Raw genomic sequence first — 17,930 nt, 5'->3', positions numbered from 1 at the left:
ACCCGATTAAATGTTCTGCACAACAACATCATTAAACACGGATTCATTTTAATATTGGTGCTGATTATTTTGCTCATTAATCAGATAAATTGTTATGTCTTTGACGTTTTTAGGAAAGCGCAGAAAATTCCAATTATAATGTCAGACAGCCCGAGGTGATGTATTGACATCGACTGTTCTATTTGAACCCAACGATATTCAGTCCAGCAACAATTAAACAGCAGCGTTTGAGATTCCATACAGTTCCACCCACTGAGGTGAACCTACAGTTTTAAACATGCATGTCATACATCAACTCAATTCATTCAGCCATTGTGAAGCAATTGTCTCAAGGATTAAAGCAGGTGATGGGAAATCCCATATGCAGCCCCCCCACAGCGCTCTCTCGAGTCTGATAATGAGATCGGCAGAGGATGGGGGCACTTATCTGATAAATGTGAATATGATAGCATATTCTAAATGGGGGCCACCTGCAGAAAGGCATTATGATTATTATTGTGATTCGTCTCTGTCTTGTTGCTGGGAGCATGTTGCTAGTGGGAGGACATGAGTTATGAGGATGGCACGTTTTAGACACTCTCAGCTCCTGTTTATCAGCAGCGGTGTGAAAGATGGATAAGTTGAAATGGGGGTAAAGCTTGACGGTTTTAATCCTTCAAGAATTAATATCTCTATATAAATATGAGCTTGTTTGTTGATGCTTCGGTGCAGTGACTCATACAGGTTGAAGGAGCTGACGTGTGTGGTGTGTTTTGTTTCTTTCAGGCCTGAACAGTGACATCCTCTACTCGCTGGTCGATCCGGCCGGGGGCTATTTTTCCATCGATGAGCACACCGGTGTAATAAGCCTGGAGCGGCCCCTGGACCGCGAGGTGCAGTCGGTGTACGAGCTGAAGGCCCGGGCCAGCGACCAGGGTCTGCCCCGGCTCTCCTCGCTGAGCCAGGTGGTGCTTTCAGTGCTGGACATCAACGACAACCCGCCGGTGTTCGAGCATCGCGAGTACATTGCGACCATGTCGGAGGACGTGGCCGTCGGCACGCAGGTGCTGAGGGTGCAGGCCGCCAGCCGCGACGTGGAGGCCAACGGGGAGATCTCCTACAGCATCCTGAGCGGGAATGAGCACGGCCTGTTCAGCGTGGACCCTCGCACCGGTAAATAAACCTTTATGGTTTATTATGTCTCGTCCAATTCTATTTGATACTGTACATTTTTAAACTGACCCCTTCGTCGCCTATTTGTCCCCTAGGCGACATCTTTGTGATCGAGCCGCTGGACTACGAGGTTTCCCACGAGTACTACATCACCATAGAGGCCACGGATGGCGGCTCGCCGCCGCTCAGCGACATGGCCACCGTGGCCATCAACCTCACTGACGTCAACGACAACAGGCCTGTCTTCAGCCAGGACGTCTACACGGCCGTCGTCAGCGAGGACACTGAGCTGGGAAAGACTGTGATGGCGGTGAGGAAACTGTGTTTCATTCCTCTAGAGACATGTTTATGTACCAGAGGCGCTTATTGTGTGGAAATAAGCCATAATTACTGTAAACCTACACGCTGGGTGAGAGACCACCCCCCGGCTAGTCTGTCAGTTTATTCACCTCTTCACTGTGTTGTTTCTCTGCCTACGCTATCACGTATCTGCACCTGTGGCAAATCACCATCTGGTGGCGCCGCCAAACCAGGGCCGGTGCTCTTCATGCTCGCTGCACGCTCGCTTCTCCTGTGTTATCCGACACACACGCTCAAACAATTTAATTAGAAGGCATTTTACTCTTTAAGCCACTATTCCAGATAAGGCATCCCCACCTTTTGTGTGGTGAATTTCCAATCCATCCATTCACATCTGTCTGATTCCTTCCTCTCCCCCCTCTCATAAAATTCCTGGGCTTATGGCTATTTATCTGTGTGTCTAATACCTGAACATAAATTATGCATCAGAAAATTAACTTTTAATAACTGCCATTGTCTCACACTTGTAAACCTTCATTGTCTACTGATTTCCTCAGAGATCGGCTTAGATACTGTACTGTAACAGTCTGTGTGTGTTTGTGCGTGTGTGTGTGAGAGTCTGTCCCAAGTGACTCTTGTGATTAAGATCTAATTAATTATTACGTTTAATTAAATGTCTAATGGTTTTAGCCTTGTAGCATTTAAAGATAAGCTCCTAAACAAATGCTTTGCTATTATTTATTTAGAGGTTGACACTCATGCATGAGATTCTCATTTAAATATCTCTGTGTTCTGTCCACATGACAGAAGCCTGTGTGTGATTCAGTGTAGGATCGTTGACTGACAGTTGCTGTGATTGTTCAACAATTTAAAGGTGGTGGCCGAGGACGCCGATGGGCCGTCTCACAATCACGTTCGTTTCTCCATTGTGGACGGGAACCAAGGGAGCCCCTTCACCATCGATCCCGTCCGAGGCGATCTCAGAGTGGCCCGCCAGCTGGACAGAGAGCGAGTAAGACGAACGGCAGACACACTGCTGACTGTACACATGCAGTTTAATCCACCGAGCAGCTAATTGCACTGTATGCACAATCCAATCAGATTCCTGTCAGGCCCAATAGGGAAGCTTGTTTACCCATCTCTGTTGCATTATTGCTTAGAAAAGCAGCTTTTCCTGCGTGGGGTAATTCTCTCTCTCCCTCTCTTGCAGACGTCAGGGTACACGCTAACGGTGGTAGCCTCAGACAACGGGGTGCCCCCTCTATCTAGCAGCACCACTATCAACATCGACATCTCTGATGTTAACGACAACCCGCCGCTTTTCTCCCAGGCCAACTACAGCCTCATCATCCAGGTGAGAGAAGCAGAGGGGTCAGTGTGGAGAGGATGAGGACGAGGGGGGTGGGAAGGAATAAAAAGAGGGGGAGGTGGACGGGGAGCCGCAGTGGACACAGAGAGAGGGATTAACAGGGAGACATAATAGGAGACTGTGCGAGTAGAATGTCAAGAAGCAAGTAGGTGGATGGAGCGAGAACAGAGGCAGGCAGGAAGGAGGAGGGTGTGAGAAAGGAAAGACAGAGGCTGCATCTTAAGTATATGAATGCAAATAAAGGATAGAAGGAAGAGTCGTGGGGAGAATGAAAAGGGATCTAGACTGGCAAATTAAAACAAAGGTAAAAATAATTATTATTTTAGAGATAAGAGCCAAAATGATTCATTTGCAGCTTTCTGCCAATGTCTGGCTGTTCAAAACAGTGAAAAAGTAATTTAAAGATACTGTGAGGAGGCAGAGTACACGCTGCAAACAGCTTAAGCACTTCAGGATGAAAGAAAATGAAATGAAAAATTCTGTCTGGCTTTATTTTACTTACTGCGGAGCCTTGATCAAAGCCAAGCACAAAATCACACTAGAACAGAACAAGAAATAAACACGGGGCCCACACATGGAGCACACACCGCGGCAAGTACCTTTTCTTCATCGCTGCACAAAACCAAATGAATATCGAGTTGTTACAAAAAAGATCTGAAACCGATTCAGGAGCAAACAGAAGGTTTAGCCGACAACCAACATGAGAGTTGCAGCAATGTTGTGAAGCCGCTGACAGACGTGCACTCTGCTTTGCTCTTCACATCTGAAAAACATTCACCTCCTCACAACAAACATTAAACTGTCCTGCAGGAGAACAGGCCCAAAGGCACAAGTGTTCTTCAGCTCACCGTGAGCGACCGGGACGCCTCCCACAACGGCCCACCGTTCACCTTCGCCATCGTGGACGGCAACGACGCCGGCGCTTTCCACATCGACCAGCGCGGAGCTCTAGTGGCCGTGGGAGGGCTGGAGAGGAGGAGCAGAGAACACTACCTGCTTCAAGCGCAGGTGAGTCACGGCGGGCGCTGAGGAGAAGCCGGAGTTGAGAGGTTGCATTGATTGAACCGCTGAGCCACAGCAGCCTGATCCATCGGCTTCCCCTCTGAGAGCCTCCACTCTGTCGTGCTCGTCGCTCGCTCTCGGGTTCTTTTACTTCCTCAAACTGGTCATTGTCCACATTTTAACGCCCTGATCGTTCCTTAATGAACCTGAAGAGCAGCCGTGCTAACGTGGCGGAACCATCTGAGTGCATTATTAAAAGACTTTTTTTTCCTCCACTTGGCACGGCTGCGTGCGTTGCTGGGTGTTGGTTGATGTGTCACCTCGGAGGAAAAAATACTGAGTGGGCAGATGGGATTTGAGATGTAAGTGTGATGTCCTGTTACACACAAGACGCACAGTCAGAGTTGAGTCATCGTTGCAGAACGAATGCAGGCGTGTGAGCGTTCAAACGCACGATGCTGTAGCTGCTCTGTTGCCTTTAATACCTGACGCGAGGCGCTGCAGCGGAGGCGCGCCGCTGCCCTCTGCTGTCGGCGGAACTCATGAGCGCGTGGTTTGTCCCTCAGGTGTCAGACAGCGGCAAGCCTCCGCTGCTCTCCACCGCCTTCATCAGCGTGCGCGTCATCGAGGAGAGCGTCTTCCCGCCCGCCATCCTTCCTCTGGACATCTTCGTAACCACGGCCGCGGACGAGTACCCCGGAGGCGTCCTGGGCAAGATCCATGCCACCGACCAGGACATCTACGACACGCTGACCTACAGCCTCGCGGCGAGGGACGAGGACGCCTTGTTTTCGGTCGCCGCCTCGGACGGGAAAGTGATCGCCCTGCGGCCCCTGGACGTGGGCCACTACTCGCTCAACGTGACGGTGAGCGACGGGCGCTTCACGGCAGCGGCCGACGTCACCGTGCACGTCCGGCAGGTGCCGCGTCAGGGCCTGGACAACTCCATCGCCGTGCGCTTCGCCAACATCGCCCCCGAGGAGTTCATTGGGGACTACTGGCGGAACTTCCTGCGGGCCCTGAGGAACATCGCCGGGGTGAGGAGGAGCGAGGTCCAGCTGGTGAGCCTGCAGCCCTCGGAGCAGGGCGACCTGGACGTGCTGTTGACGCTGGAGCGCTCGGGGAGCCCCTACCAGTCCCAGGAGGTAAGAATTCGCTTGTGTCGGGGCGACTCAAACGTCAGAACCCCTGTGGATTCACGTCTCGCTCGCTTTGCAGGTCGTCTTCCGTAAGCTGAACTCCTCCGCCACCGTGATCGAGGAGATGACGGGCGTGCGCATCGTGCGGGTGGTGCAGAAGCTGTGCGCCGGGCTGGACTGCCCGCTGCACTTCTGCGACGAGGTGGTCTCCCTGGATAAGACGGCCATGTCCACGTACAGCACGGCCCGGCTGAGCTTCGTCACCCCGCGGCACCAGAGGACGGCCACCTGCCAGTGCCAAGGTGCCCTGTGCATAACGGAGCGGCTGGTTCCGTTGGCCAAGGCCCAGACTCATCCTAGACCTGTGTTCTTGTTTGGTGCATAGGTGGCAGATGCCCTGTGCTGAACAACCTGTGTGAGAACAGCCCCTGTCCTGAGGGAATGGAGTGTGTGGCAGATCCCAGAGAGGCCACGTACAGCTGCGTGTGTCCGGAGGTCAAAAAGGGCAAATGCTCTGGTAAGAATCCGCGTCCACAGATGACGTCTGCAGCCGCCGCACGCCTGTGGATGCGCTCCGCTCACTCCGTGTCCGTTGCTCCTCGTCAGATGGCCACTCGCTGACGTTCAGCGGCAGCGGCTACGTGAAGTACCACCTGATGGAGAACGAGAACAAGGAGCTGATGAAGCTGTCGCTGAGGCTGAGGACCTTCTCCAGCCACGCTACGCTCATGTACGCCAAGGGCACGGACTACAGCATCCTGGAGGTGTGTGAACCTACAGTCTGTCCACACACCTATTTATTTATTTAGAAGGGAAATTATAACCTCCGCCATCATAATGGAGTCTAGAAAGACTGTGCGCCTGTATTCCTCAGCTTCTGTTCCTCCATCATTTCCATATCAAGGCCTTAATAGACACACGGCTCACCATCCAGCCATATTTATCAACCCACTGTGCTGAAGGGTTCAGAAAGCCATTTAAAAAATGCTTTCACATGAGAGACTCTGGGAACGTGGTGGTGGGTTAGAAAACACACACACAAGCTATTTTAGTCCTGGGAGGGAAACGGAGAGCGCTTTTCCACACATTCCCTTCAGAGACTTTAAACTAAGGCTTGAGACACAAGTACCAGGTTTGTTGACGAACAGTCTGATTATGTTTGTGTTTCATTCTTGTCCTGTTGATGAGCCGCACATTAATGGTAGTTGTGTAGCTAATTCTGGGATGTCTGGGTCCCTTAGACCGAACCAGTAACAAGAAAAGAAGAGAGGTTGCATCGTATAAAGCTGTTTTCCATCATGGAAGATAATTCTTGCTGTTTATCATGATTAGATTAGAAAACGACTGCATTATCTGATCAGCAGTGATTCATGAGCCTGTCATACACTGATTTCTAACAGTGATCGGCTTTGATTAGTTTCCCCGCGTGCTGATAAATAAAGCCTTCCTCTCCCTCCGTCGACCAGATCGTGAACGGCCGCCTGCAGTACAAGTTCGACTGCGGCAGCGGGCCGGGCCTGGTGTCGGTGCACAGCGCGCAGGTCAACGACGGCGAGTGGCACGGCGTCTCGCTGGAGGTGGACGGCAACTACGCCAAGCTGGTGCTGGACCGCGTGCACGCGGCCTCGGGCACGGCGCCGGGCACGCTGCGCACCCTCAACCTGGACAACAGCGTGTACTTCGGCGGCCACGCGCGGCAGCACGGCCCGGCCCGGCTCGGCCGCAGCCTGCCGGCGGCCAGCGGCTTCCGCGGCTGCCTGGAGGCCATCGCCCTCAACGGCCAGGAGCTGCCGCTCAACACCAAGGCCCACTGGAGCCACGCGGTGCTGGAGGACGCGGTGGACGTGAGCCCGGGCTGCGCGCTGGCGCCCGCGCCCGCCGAGAGCTGCTCCAGCAACCCCTGCACCAACGGAGGGAGCTGCACCTCGCTGCCCAACGGAGGTGACTGACGGCTCAGCCGCTGCAGGAGCAGTCATTTGATTGTGTCTTGTATCTACAGCCTCTTGTTTTACTTGAGTCAAGGTGGGGCTTGAAATCTTAGGTCGACAGCCGGGACCCTGTCTGTCTTTCCAGCCAGCTCTGATTACTGTGGGCTGTGTTAATGAGAACGCAGCCTTTCTGCATCTGTTTCACATTAAAAGCCTGCCAGCGGTTCAAAGAGCACGATCCCTCAGAACCCTCTGCAGGGCCGTTGACTTTAAATAATTCTCAGGCAGCTTCCAGGCGACTGTGAGCAGATACCGAAACCATTACTTTTAGATTAAGTAGAATCATGACTAGTGTTTCTCTCTCGTTGGTGTCCTCATTAGTGGCTTCACCTCTTTCTTTTTCTCAGGCTACTTCTGTAAATGTCCTGCCTCTTTCATGGGCACCCACTGTGAGATCAGCATCAGCCCGTGTGCGTCCAACCCCTGCCTGTACGGAGGCACCTGCGTCCCTCGTGCAGACGACTTCTTCTGCCAGTGCAGAGGACAGTACTCAGGACAGAGGTAAAGCTCAGGACTTCCTCTTTGGCCTCGGCTGCTGAAAGCTTGAGCAGAACCTTCAATAGCTATTAATCAGCGTGTTAATAAGAGGCCCCAGAAGTCTTTGGTGTTTTGGACTCTTCATGAAATTGTGCTTTAAATCAGGTGCCAGCTGGGGCCGTACTGCAGAGACAACCCCTGTAAGAACAGCGGAAAGTGTATCGACAGTCTGGACGGTCCGGTGTGTGAGTGTGAAGCCGGCTTCCAGGGAGACAGGTGTGCTGCATGGACCAAAGCAACTTAATTATTTAACAAATGTGATCTTTTTTATCCCCCTCCCTCGCCTCACTGAGTCCTCGTATCTTGTCCAGGTGCCTGAGCGATGTCGACGAGTGCATCAAGAACCCCTGCGCCAACGGAGGCCAGTGCCAGAACACGTACGGCTCCTACAACTGCAACTGCTCGCAGGGCTTCAGCGGGCAGGTCTGCGAGCTGCGCGCCGAGGTCAGCAACGAGGTCGTCTCCACCTCCTGGAACATCGGCCTGGAGGAGGTGATCGGCATCGGGGTCTTCGTCTTCAGCATCCTCATCCTGGTCCTCCTCTTCATCATCATCCGCAAGCGGGCCTGCCACAGCAAGGCCAAGGCGGACAGCGACAGCAAACACCTGGGGGGCTCCAACGTCCCCCACTCCTTCCTCCAGAGACCCTACTTTGACGCCAAGCTCAACAAGAACATCTACTCCGACATCCCGCCTCAGGTCCCCGTGCGACCCATCTCCTACACTCCCAGCATTCCCAGCGACTCCAGGAACAACCTGGACAGGAACTCGTTCGAGGGCTCCGCCATCCCGGAGCACCCGGAGTTCAGCACCTTCAACCCAGACTCTGGTCACGGACACCGCAAGACGGTGGCGGTGTGCAGCGTGGCGCCCAACCTCCCCCCTCCCCCGCCGTCCAACTCCGTGTCCGACAGCGACTCCATCCAGAAGCCCAACTGGGACTATGACTATGACGGTAGGTCCCTCTCGTCCCAGCAGCAAACGGGCGTGGGTTTCCGTGCTCATCTCTCTCCACGCTCACTCTCCTGCAGCTAAAGTGGTGGACCTGGACCCGTGCCTGACCAAGAAGCCCGTGGAGGACAGCGCCTGCCACCCCTACAACACCAGAGGCAGCATGTCTGAGGTCCAGTCCCTCAGCTCCTTCCAGTCAGAGTCCTGTGACGATAACGGTGAGCCTCCGTCAGGCGTGTTCGGCCCGGAGCCAAACTAACTTTGTCACCACTTTGACAACTACCACAGACTCGTGGATGAGACATGAGACGGGTGTTGAGCTTGTCTGCAGAGGTCCTCTCTCTCTGTCATGTAGAGTCTTGCTGAATGACCTGCTAACACTGATTCTTTGCATGCTCAGATTGGACGGCCTGACTTGTTGCTCTGGGGTCACTTGTTCTCTTCTCTTTCTTTTTGCTGCGGGGCTTCAGCTCCCATATGGATCAAATCAGTCCACAGATCCAGAACAAGGTTTTAAATAGGGGTCCAGCCTGTAAGTCCTCAATCACAACCAGTACAGAGGGAAGCAATCACAGCAACCTGTACCGTGTAATTCTCCCGGGATTAAAATTAAGGAAATGGTTCCGTCCCTGCCTCCAGTTTACCTGGGTAGCATTTATCATCATGTCCTTGAAGGAAGCTCAGTGAGGACTTTTCTTCTCTTATAATTTAAAAGCATGCTTTTTTGTTTTGTTTGTCTCCTTTCTTTTACTTTTTTTTCTAAATCCCAGCTACAAACCGCTGCGTAAAGCAAGCGTCCAGGAGCGTTTCACACGGGTACATCTTCTTTTATGTTCTTTCATTTCCTGCTCATCTCATTTACCTTGTCATCATGATTGGATCGTGCTGCTCGTAAGTCCTCGAAATTCATCTGCGCCTCCTAAAATCTGCCTCAGTTCTGACTTGAACTCCAAACCACTGGTGGGTTTTGCCAAGCGCGTGCAGCTTTTTCCAGGGCTGGAGGTGTTTTTATCTCTGGGGAATTTCACCGGTGCTTCCATCTGTACTGTCAGTGACTCCCCGTGGCATCTCAGTATGTTATTGTTGTTGTGTGTTACCTTGCACAAATACCACCAGACCCGTCCGCTTCCCCCGCTGTGTCGCCTTCCACCATTGTCTCGTGCCAACCATCAACCCTCCGCCCCCGGGGGGAACGTGTGTCCTGCCGTGGGAAGTGTCGCTTGCGTTGGCGCCCAATGTTTTTTTTTTTTGGTTCTCATTCTTTGTTCATTATTAAGCATTTGTACTAATGCTTGATCTTCTCCACCCACTCTCCCTGCCCCTGCCTCCCACAAGCCTCCATAGTGACAGTAATCCACCTTGTCAACCCTGCTGTTGACACGGGGGAGGGAGAAGGTACTGTTTTATTGCTTCTCTGCCAGTGGCTTTGTCCTCCTCGGTGTTTGTTGAGCTGCCATTATCTTACACTGACAAACCTCATCCCAGCCTCATGTGGACCTTTTTATTTTTAATTAAGAAGATATGCAAATGCTAAATTAAAGTGCTGCCTTTAAGACTCAGTATTGATCTCTGCCAGCCTTTGATTACACACCTCAGGAAGTCTGTTTAAGAAAATGGCCGACCTGTAGTCCATTAATTAACCTGTCACTATCTTTATCATTGTTGCGTGTCATTGTCTCTTGGTCGATTGTTCCTTCCTCCCAGGTTCTAACGTGACTTGTTCTTTCTCTCCTCCTCCTCGCTTCGTGTAAAGAGTCTTTTTTGGCTCATGATCTCAAGAACTCAAGAGGTGACTTTTTTCATTTTTCCAACTTTGTTTGCCTGGTGTTACGCGTGACGCTGCCCCGATCCCGCCCTCTAATCCTTAACCGCTAACCCCTCCGAGCTTAATGAGGAGGCGCTTAAAGCTCCTCTGCTGTGACACTGAGCACTTTGGGCATCAGCGGCCTCGTAAACTGTTTACGTCTGCCTCTCTGAGGTCATTCATCGCCCTTATAAACATGCATGGCTTTGATGCGGTGACATTAGAGAAAATGTTACCGCGCTGTGTTATTTGACTGAAGGTTTTACTACATAACTAACTATTCTCAGCCGTTCGAGTTTCTGTCTGTCTGTGCAACTACTGTTAAAGGCTGATTCCCCCAGAACCCGAAGGGAAGGCGTCTGTACGGAGGATAGTTCACAAATTTTCACAACGGATTTTGAAGCCTTTAGATCCTAAAAATTTAAAAATCTGACGTGAGTAGAACAACACACAGGCAGAAGTTGGGCTTGTTTCTTTTTTTTCGCCCGTGTGAAGTTTTGCGTATAATTAGAGCGCGTGGGTTGGGGATTTAAATCAAATCCTGCACAGAGAGCTGCAGAGCAGATCTGAGGACGGCGGGATCTCACCCTGATCCTCTCTCTCTGTGATTAAGTGAAGTGCTGCTCCTTTGGGAATGTTAATAAGTCCCAGTATCCACCCTCGTGACACCGTCGTCCATGTTTTGCTGTGACAGAATGAGAAATAACAGCTGTATGGGTGTGTTTGAAGTGGTAGACGTGTCCCTCACAGTGTGTCGTGGCGTTAAGTGTTTGCTGTGTGTGTTGTGTTGCTGTTGCACGGTTTGGATCTTAACATTAACACGGTGGCGGTGGTTATTACGTGCGTCACTAATTCTTTCCCTGCTCCACAGGATATCACTGGGACACATCTGATTGGATGCCAAGTGTTCAACTTCCTGGAATCCAGGAGTTCCCACAGTATGAGGTCGTGGAGTCGCCCGCCCCTCTGTACAGCGACCCGAGTGCCATCGACACCGATTACTACCCCGGCGGCTTTGACATTGAGAGCGACTTCCCTCCGCCGCCGGAGGACTTCCCCCTCAGCGACGACCTCCCGCCGCCGCCCGTGCCGGGCTACGGCGACCGCTGCGACACGCTGCGGGCCCTGAGCAGAGACCTGGACCCGTCGGCAGCAGGTTCTGGCTCCGGGGGGGTCCGCCAGCGCCCGGCCCTGCCCCAGCTCTACAGCCTCAACCAGTACCTGCCGCAGCACGCCTACCCGAGCGACGGCGCCGACGCCGAGGCTCCCGGCGCCACGTCCACCTCGGCCGGCACCACCCCAGCCTCCACCCTGTGCAGCCGCGGATACCGAGGGGACTTCCCCCTGGGCTGCAGCCGGGACTTCGACTCCTCCGCTCTGGACAATGTGTCCATGTCTCTGTACACGTCCACGGCCTCCTGCTCGGACATGTCGGCGTGCTGCGAGGAGTCCGAGGCGATGATCAGCGACTACGAGAGCAGCGACGAGGGCCTCTTCGAGCAGCTGGCCGTCCCGGCGCTGGACTCCCAACAGCACACTGAAGTCTGACACTGGATCCAAACAAAAGTGCCTGAAGCCACAGTTACACCTTCCGCTACCCCCAGTACACAAACACGCACAGTATGTGGACACACCAACACCGCACCGCACATACATGCACACAAATGGTGAACTGAGTCAAAGCTGGGGTCGTGAGGAGTTCACAGCGCCAGGGACCGTCATCACTGGAGGAAGACTGTGCGAAGGATCGACTCTCGATGTCACGCGAATGAACCTGTTTACGCCCGCGTTGGCAGGAGACGGAAAGATGCTAGCGACCGCTTTCCAACCCTCCAAGGTAAACTTCCCTTTTCAATCCTTGCTACGTGGCCTCGTAGCTGAATAGAGCGCCCCAGGTTTGATCCCCGCCTCTGGCACCAGGTGTGTCCTTGAGCAAGACACTTCCCACTAGCTCCCCGTTCTCGCAGGAAATGGGACGAATGCAGAGATGAATTTCCAACACTCAATAAAGTTTCAGTTATATCATTACTGTTATTACAAGTGTGAGACGTGTTAGCCCACACAGACACTATTTGACCGTTCAGATGATAAAAAAATGTGGCCAATGTCGTCTAGTCAAAGGTTAAGATCCTTCAAGTGTCGTTTCTGCTGCTGCCAACGCGGCCGCGTGTTCATGATGACTGATGAATGCTGGGATTGCGTGGAGCTCCATGCGACAGTGAAACACGAAGATCTTTCTTTCTATAAAATAAAGCAAGAAAAAAAAATGTTTTTTATGCAAGTCCTCATTTTCAGTGTAAATTTGCCTGTACAGTTTTGATTTCAAAGTTTTACTAGGTTTTGTAGATAATTTTTATTTGAAAGCAGTTCAGTGGTGTGACATTATCAGCCTTACTGTGCTTAAACTCATGAAACAGAAACATTAAAAAGAGCGTGGCGTGTGCAGACACTATACTCGTAACGTTTCTCGTCTCCTGCTCATTTAAAAAAGGGTCTTCAACGAACGACTGCATATTGTTGTGTTGTTTTTTTTTAATTTGTGTGTAAATTTTGACTTCGGAACCTCTTTATTTTTCCACCAAGAAAATGGGACCCAATATATTTATAGTTGCAGAGTTATCCATAGACACCTGGCTTTTTCAGGGGTCTATGTGTGTGTGAGCAACGCTATGGTCTTGTTAACGTTTTTATTGAATACTGCCACAAGCTCACGCTTTCATACTGTTAATAAATTATTCCTAAAAAATAGCTCTTGTCTCTGTTCATTGATTTCACATCACACACTAAAAATAAGCAAAACCAAAGGACACCAACACCAGGACAGGATCTTCAAGGTTGGCAGCACCCAGCGGCCGCTCAGCAGCTTAACACACGAGGCTGTGATAATTTATAATATATATATAAGTGTGTTCACTTTAAACCCCTTCTTGTTGCTCCTCGTACCTGCACACGGCTTCAGCCCCGCTGCCTGGCTCTGCTTCACACACACACACACACACACACACACACACACACACACACACACACACACACACACACACACACACATGCATAGTTCACTATGTTTGCCACACTGCTCTTGAGGACTTTAAGCCCTTATGGTGGATTTGCTTTTACAGTTTAGGGATAAATCAACGTGGACCTGATGCTGATTATTGCAACAGATACTAAATAAGGAGAAATTTGTAGAAAATAAAACTGCTCTGAGGAGAATTACAACAAACTAGCAGGAGTTGGTAACGGAACCACTCTGCAACCGCCTATGTGCTCCTTAATCGCATGCTTGATGGATCCAATTAATTTTGAAAATGCTACCACATTAAATAAATAAAGACTTTCATACCTATTAATAAATGTTTCATTTGTGGAATCGCGGAAGCAGTTCTGTGCGAAAGGAAGCGTGGGGGTGTAGTTACACGTGACAACCACAAGATGGCGGCAGAAGGCAACGCGTGAAAGGCGGGGGAGGACGCGAGCCAAACACACTGGGTGAACTCACCGAGAGACACGAGCAGTCTCATCAAATGATTTCACTCGGCGAAGCCTTCTGGCTGGATGAAGTAACGCAAATCAGCCAATTCATGGATCAGTTGCTAAGAAAACAGTGATTAAGTGGTTTAAAGTCAAACTACGCATGATTCCCCTCAGAGCTGCATCAGTTAATGCGCTCGCTTTTCCCCTTGAAGCTGAAAAGCTATTTTAAAAAGGTCCGTGCGTCATATAAATACGCTGTCCTTCAAAGAAAGAGTTAAACCACGGGGGAAGTTTCAAATGGTCAGTTTAATCCAGAGTTTGACGGCAGGATTAGTTTTTAATCAGTCACACCTCAAGCTTTGATTTGCTGTTAGCACAGGATGTGTGCACAACAAATGTGAGCCGTGAGTCCACGTCCAATATGCAAATAGCAAATACCTTCCCACCTCAAATATCGAGTCAAATCAAACAGAAGTGCCTGAAAGAGACACGAGTGAGAGACGGTGATTAACAAGGAGCCAGCGTGTTGTTTAAATATGTCTCCATGTGCTGAATGTGAGGAGAGAAAAACCCTGCGGGCCTGAAAATGTGCCCAATCATTCATTAGAAATTATACCAAGAGCCCTCGTCAGACCCAGAAATGTCTGATCTATACGCAGGGACTAAGAGCTTTTATTAACATCGACCCATCTGACGCTCGGCCCCAAAAATCATTGGCCGCAGACAATGCAGACGAGGAGAGGCCCCGGAATCAAAGACGCTCGCCGTGGGGCCGCGTCCCAGCAAAAGCAGCAGGAAACGGCTCCTGTGGCTCATCACAAGTAGTTTTCAATAGAAAAAAGACTTTAAGTCGTGACATAAGACCTTAATAATGGGAAAGTCATAATCATAAATAACCGAAGTTGTAAAAGTTCAGTTCAACCCTCTGTATCTTACTATAGTAGCAGGTCTGTACATATAAACGTATATAATAAGCCTCAGGGGAGTGTAATGGTCCAATGTGTGGATGTTATAGGGGAATAAGGACCGGAGAACAACACAACACGGACCCCTCTGATTTACATTAAATAAGCTGTTTGAAAATGTTTTTGACCTATGACCTGAACATGGCTCAACCTCTGCAGCTTTTATTTGGAATATTTGCAAATATGCAGGGTTGACGAAGCTGTTCGAACAAAAACGTTAAAATGGTGCAAATTGTTAAAACAAAAGCTGTGAATGAGCATCGTGAACAAAATAAATGTAAACCAATGGAGCACAAAAATGCTGGTTTCTTCTCGCGCCTCTCCAGGGGGTTGATGCATTAGATAAACAACAACAACCACAAAGCAGTAATTGCCTGGGCCCATTCACGTTAGATAATACTGTATTGTATGTGTATGTGCACATAATCAGATGCTGGCGGAGATCGCGGGTGCATGTGCGTGAGAGACTGAGCGAGCGAGCGAGCAAGAGAGAGAGAGAGAGAGAGAGAGACACGCACATGCAGAGACCACTGACCCCAATAATCCTCTTTCTCCCAGCGTACACATCTCATTCCTGGGTGGAGCTCCGCGGTTGTCACGGCAACCGGCACAGTAGAGAAGGTGGGGGGGGGGCAAGGCAGATAAAAGCAAACACTCTTGTTTCTCTGTGGGATGTAGTGATGACCAGTGAAGCGGCAGAGACATGCCGGGGCTGTGTCGGGACCGCACTCATTACATTACTTCTGTCTGCTCTCCTTCATTTCGCTGACAGCTCAGGAGCGTGTGTGTGTGTGTGTGTGTGTGTGTGTGTGTGTGTGTGTGCAGGGGTCTCTCAACATCGTCCTGTTCCCATCACGGGTGCATCTCATCTGGCCTTTTCTCTCTCCCACACATGCCCCCCATACACACACACACACACACACACACACACACACACACACACACACATACACACACACACCCCACCCACAAAACTCATAACAGCTCTCGTGAACCTGTTTCCCTGTACAGTGCCATGAAGCCACGCTGTACAACCCCCCCCCCCCCCCCCCCCCTTCATTTTTCCTCCACTTCTCTCTCTCCACATTTAAACCACGGTGCCGAGGTGAACGTCTCTCCTGTGACGTTCCTCTGAAGCCTAGAGACCGTTTCAATAAACATAAACCTTGTAGTGAGTTTCCTTTCCTGGGAGCTGGAGTAAAGACAAACTGTGCACAGCCCCCCTGCCGATGTCCTGCGGAGCCTCGCGCTTGTCTTCAGTCGCGTTTGCTCCACTATCGCTGCAATTACTAATTTATAAGCGCTTTAATTATCCATCAGATAAAAATCTCACTGCTGTGGATCATTATAACGCTGCAGCGGGAAACACTGTGAACCACGGGCTCCAAGAAGGAATCGCACGCAGTTCCAGGGATTTACAAGCGGGAATATTACTGAAAATAGTTTGCCTTCGATGTGTTCGCGCTACGAGACTCCAGCGTTTACAAAGCGTAGAAACGGTCTGTTACAAGTTAGAAACGCGAGGCCCAACGAGCATCCGCTCATACGTCCTGGGTAGAGATGCGTTGGTTATTTACATACGGCTTGTTGAAAGCCCAGCGTGCATCCGGGTTCAAAGGTCACAGGTCAACGTGGTCCATGTGCAGTATGTGAGGAACTACAGAGGCCTGATGTGTTTAATATGGGATTCAGCAGAATTCAAAATGTTCCCGTGAAGCGTTTGCTGTGGCTTGATGTCCAGCAGGTCCAGCACAGTGGTCCAGACCCCCCCCCCCCCTCCGACCGGTGACTCTGACGCTGCTTGACGAATCTCTCTGCACGAGCGGATCGGTGCGTGGTGTCAGAGCGGAACAGGAGGCGCTAACGTGTAACGCGGGGAGATGAATGGGGAGAGATAGCGATCGCTCGCCCTTTGCACGATGAGGACCGTCTGCGCTGTATTTGATGTAACGAGAGGCAAGGCTTGAAAGCAGTCACGTGCCTCGTTAGCCCGCGACCACGTGGAGCAGTAACGGCGCGTTGGGAGTCGGTGCTGGAGCAGAAGTGGTGCGTGGACGGAAACGGGCCGTGTGACGCCGAGCTGTCAATGCTGTGCTGCTGCACAGACTCCCTGCTCCTGCTAGTCGGCTTCAGGCCATTTATTTATTTATAGGTCTGGTTTTTGTAAAGCCAAATAGGTCAGTGCTATTCACAAATGATGTGTTTGGCTCTTAACGAGCCGAGCTTAACATCATCCGCTGTGGGAAACTCATTGAATAATGTAACAAGGGCAAGTGATTTTCTGTAACAGTGGCAGCGGAGGACGCGGACGACACGTAACAAGTCCCACTGAAGCAGGATCCGCACTAATGGGATGTTAGTTTACTGTCATGGCCGTGAGTGATTTATCTGAAAGTGCCTCTGAGTCGTTAATTCCAAGCAAACTTTTCACACAACTCTCGAGCTTCTGCCTCTTAATAATATTCGCTATTTCCTACACACAAACAAGCGGTGTCACGTGTGTGACTTGGTAATTGTCTATTCGATTCATTTAAAAAAGTTTTTTAAAAAAATCAGAAGGCCATGAAAAAAAATCCCCACCCATTACAAGGGTTGCAATTAATTCATTTTTATTATTAAATAATCTAGAAATTTCTCAACTAATTGATTTTTTGTTCTTCAGATCAGTAATATAAGTAAAAACATCTAAAAAAAACGACATTTTGAGCATAAATTAACTAAATGTTTAACCCATTATTATCCTGATTGCTGTTGGTGATAATTGCGGCTCTACTACAGAGAGAAGAGGGTGGAACACTGATCGGTCCCTGCTGAGGTGACGACTGAGGATCTGCAGCTTTTTTGTTCCACCGACATCAAATTTCCAGATTAAACACAAGCGTAAATTGGGTGTTTCACGTTTTCATTGTGACAGACTGTCACTTCGTGAGACGACTCGCAGGCTGCACACGCTGTGGGCGTGCGTGTTTACACGGAGGGGGGTGACCCATTTATTGTGAACATCATTAACAATCAAATAATGGCCTCTCTATAGAAACTTGCTCCATTGTCAGCAATAATGAAACGGCTTTGGGTGATGTCGATATTCTGCGCGTAATAAAAACGAGCGTTTAATCACATTTAGAATTTGTGGACAAACGCGCCCAGGAGGGAAAGTTTAAAGCTCTGCAGCTTTTTGGAAATCTGATCGATTTCAATCTGGATAACGTAAAGACGTGTCATCACTCGTGCGCGCACGTGCGCACCGGC

General features: G+C 50.4%; 1 protein-coding gene across 12 annotated transcripts in view; it reads left to right on the top strand.

Annotated features, from left to right (window-relative positions):
- The window catches only part of fat1a (FAT atypical cadherin 1a), a 56,370-nt gene extending 43,380 nt beyond the window's left edge, over positions 1-12,990 (top strand). For 4 of the 12 annotated variants that reach the window (XM_029142556.3, XM_029140379.3, XM_029141212.3 and 1 more), the window contains 16 exons: positions 766-1,152; positions 1,248-1,462; positions 2,327-2,464; positions 2,663-2,806; positions 3,632-3,829; positions 4,390-4,968; positions 5,042-5,264; positions 5,348-5,479; positions 5,569-5,726; positions 6,429-6,903; positions 7,298-7,451; positions 7,593-7,703; positions 7,799-8,442; positions 8,519-8,656; positions 10,192-10,227; positions 11,114-12,990. In XM_029142556.3, coding sequence (XP_028998389.1) covers positions 766-1,152; positions 1,248-1,462; positions 2,327-2,464; positions 2,663-2,806; positions 3,632-3,829; positions 4,390-4,968; positions 5,042-5,264; positions 5,348-5,479; positions 5,569-5,726; positions 6,429-6,903; positions 7,298-7,451; positions 7,593-7,703; positions 7,799-8,442; positions 8,519-8,656; positions 10,192-10,227; positions 11,114-11,790 — 4,409 coding nt within the window. In that variant the 3' untranslated portion in view covers positions 11,791-12,990. Of the gene's footprint in view, positions 1-765; positions 1,153-1,247; positions 1,463-2,326; positions 2,465-2,662; positions 2,807-3,631; positions 3,830-4,389; positions 4,969-5,041; positions 5,265-5,347; positions 5,480-5,568; positions 5,727-6,428; positions 6,904-7,297; positions 7,452-7,592; positions 7,704-7,798; positions 8,443-8,518; positions 8,657-8,908; positions 10,228-11,113 lie in introns of those variants that run through there. The other 8 variants (XM_029142623.3, XM_029142366.3, XR_003785020.3 and 5 more) reach the window with 7 other exon arrangements.
- Positions 12,991-17,930: the final 4,940 nt, after the last annotated feature.

The sequence above is a fragment of the Betta splendens genome, chromosome 1, assembly GCF_900634795.4.
Source record: "Betta splendens chromosome 1, fBetSpl5.4, whole genome shotgun sequence".
NCBI classification, from domain to species: domain Eukaryota; kingdom Metazoa; phylum Chordata; class Actinopteri; order Anabantiformes; family Osphronemidae; genus Betta; species Betta splendens.
The sequence above is the reverse complement of the archived record's forward strand: the minus strand, read 5'-3'. Positions and strand labels throughout refer to the sequence as shown.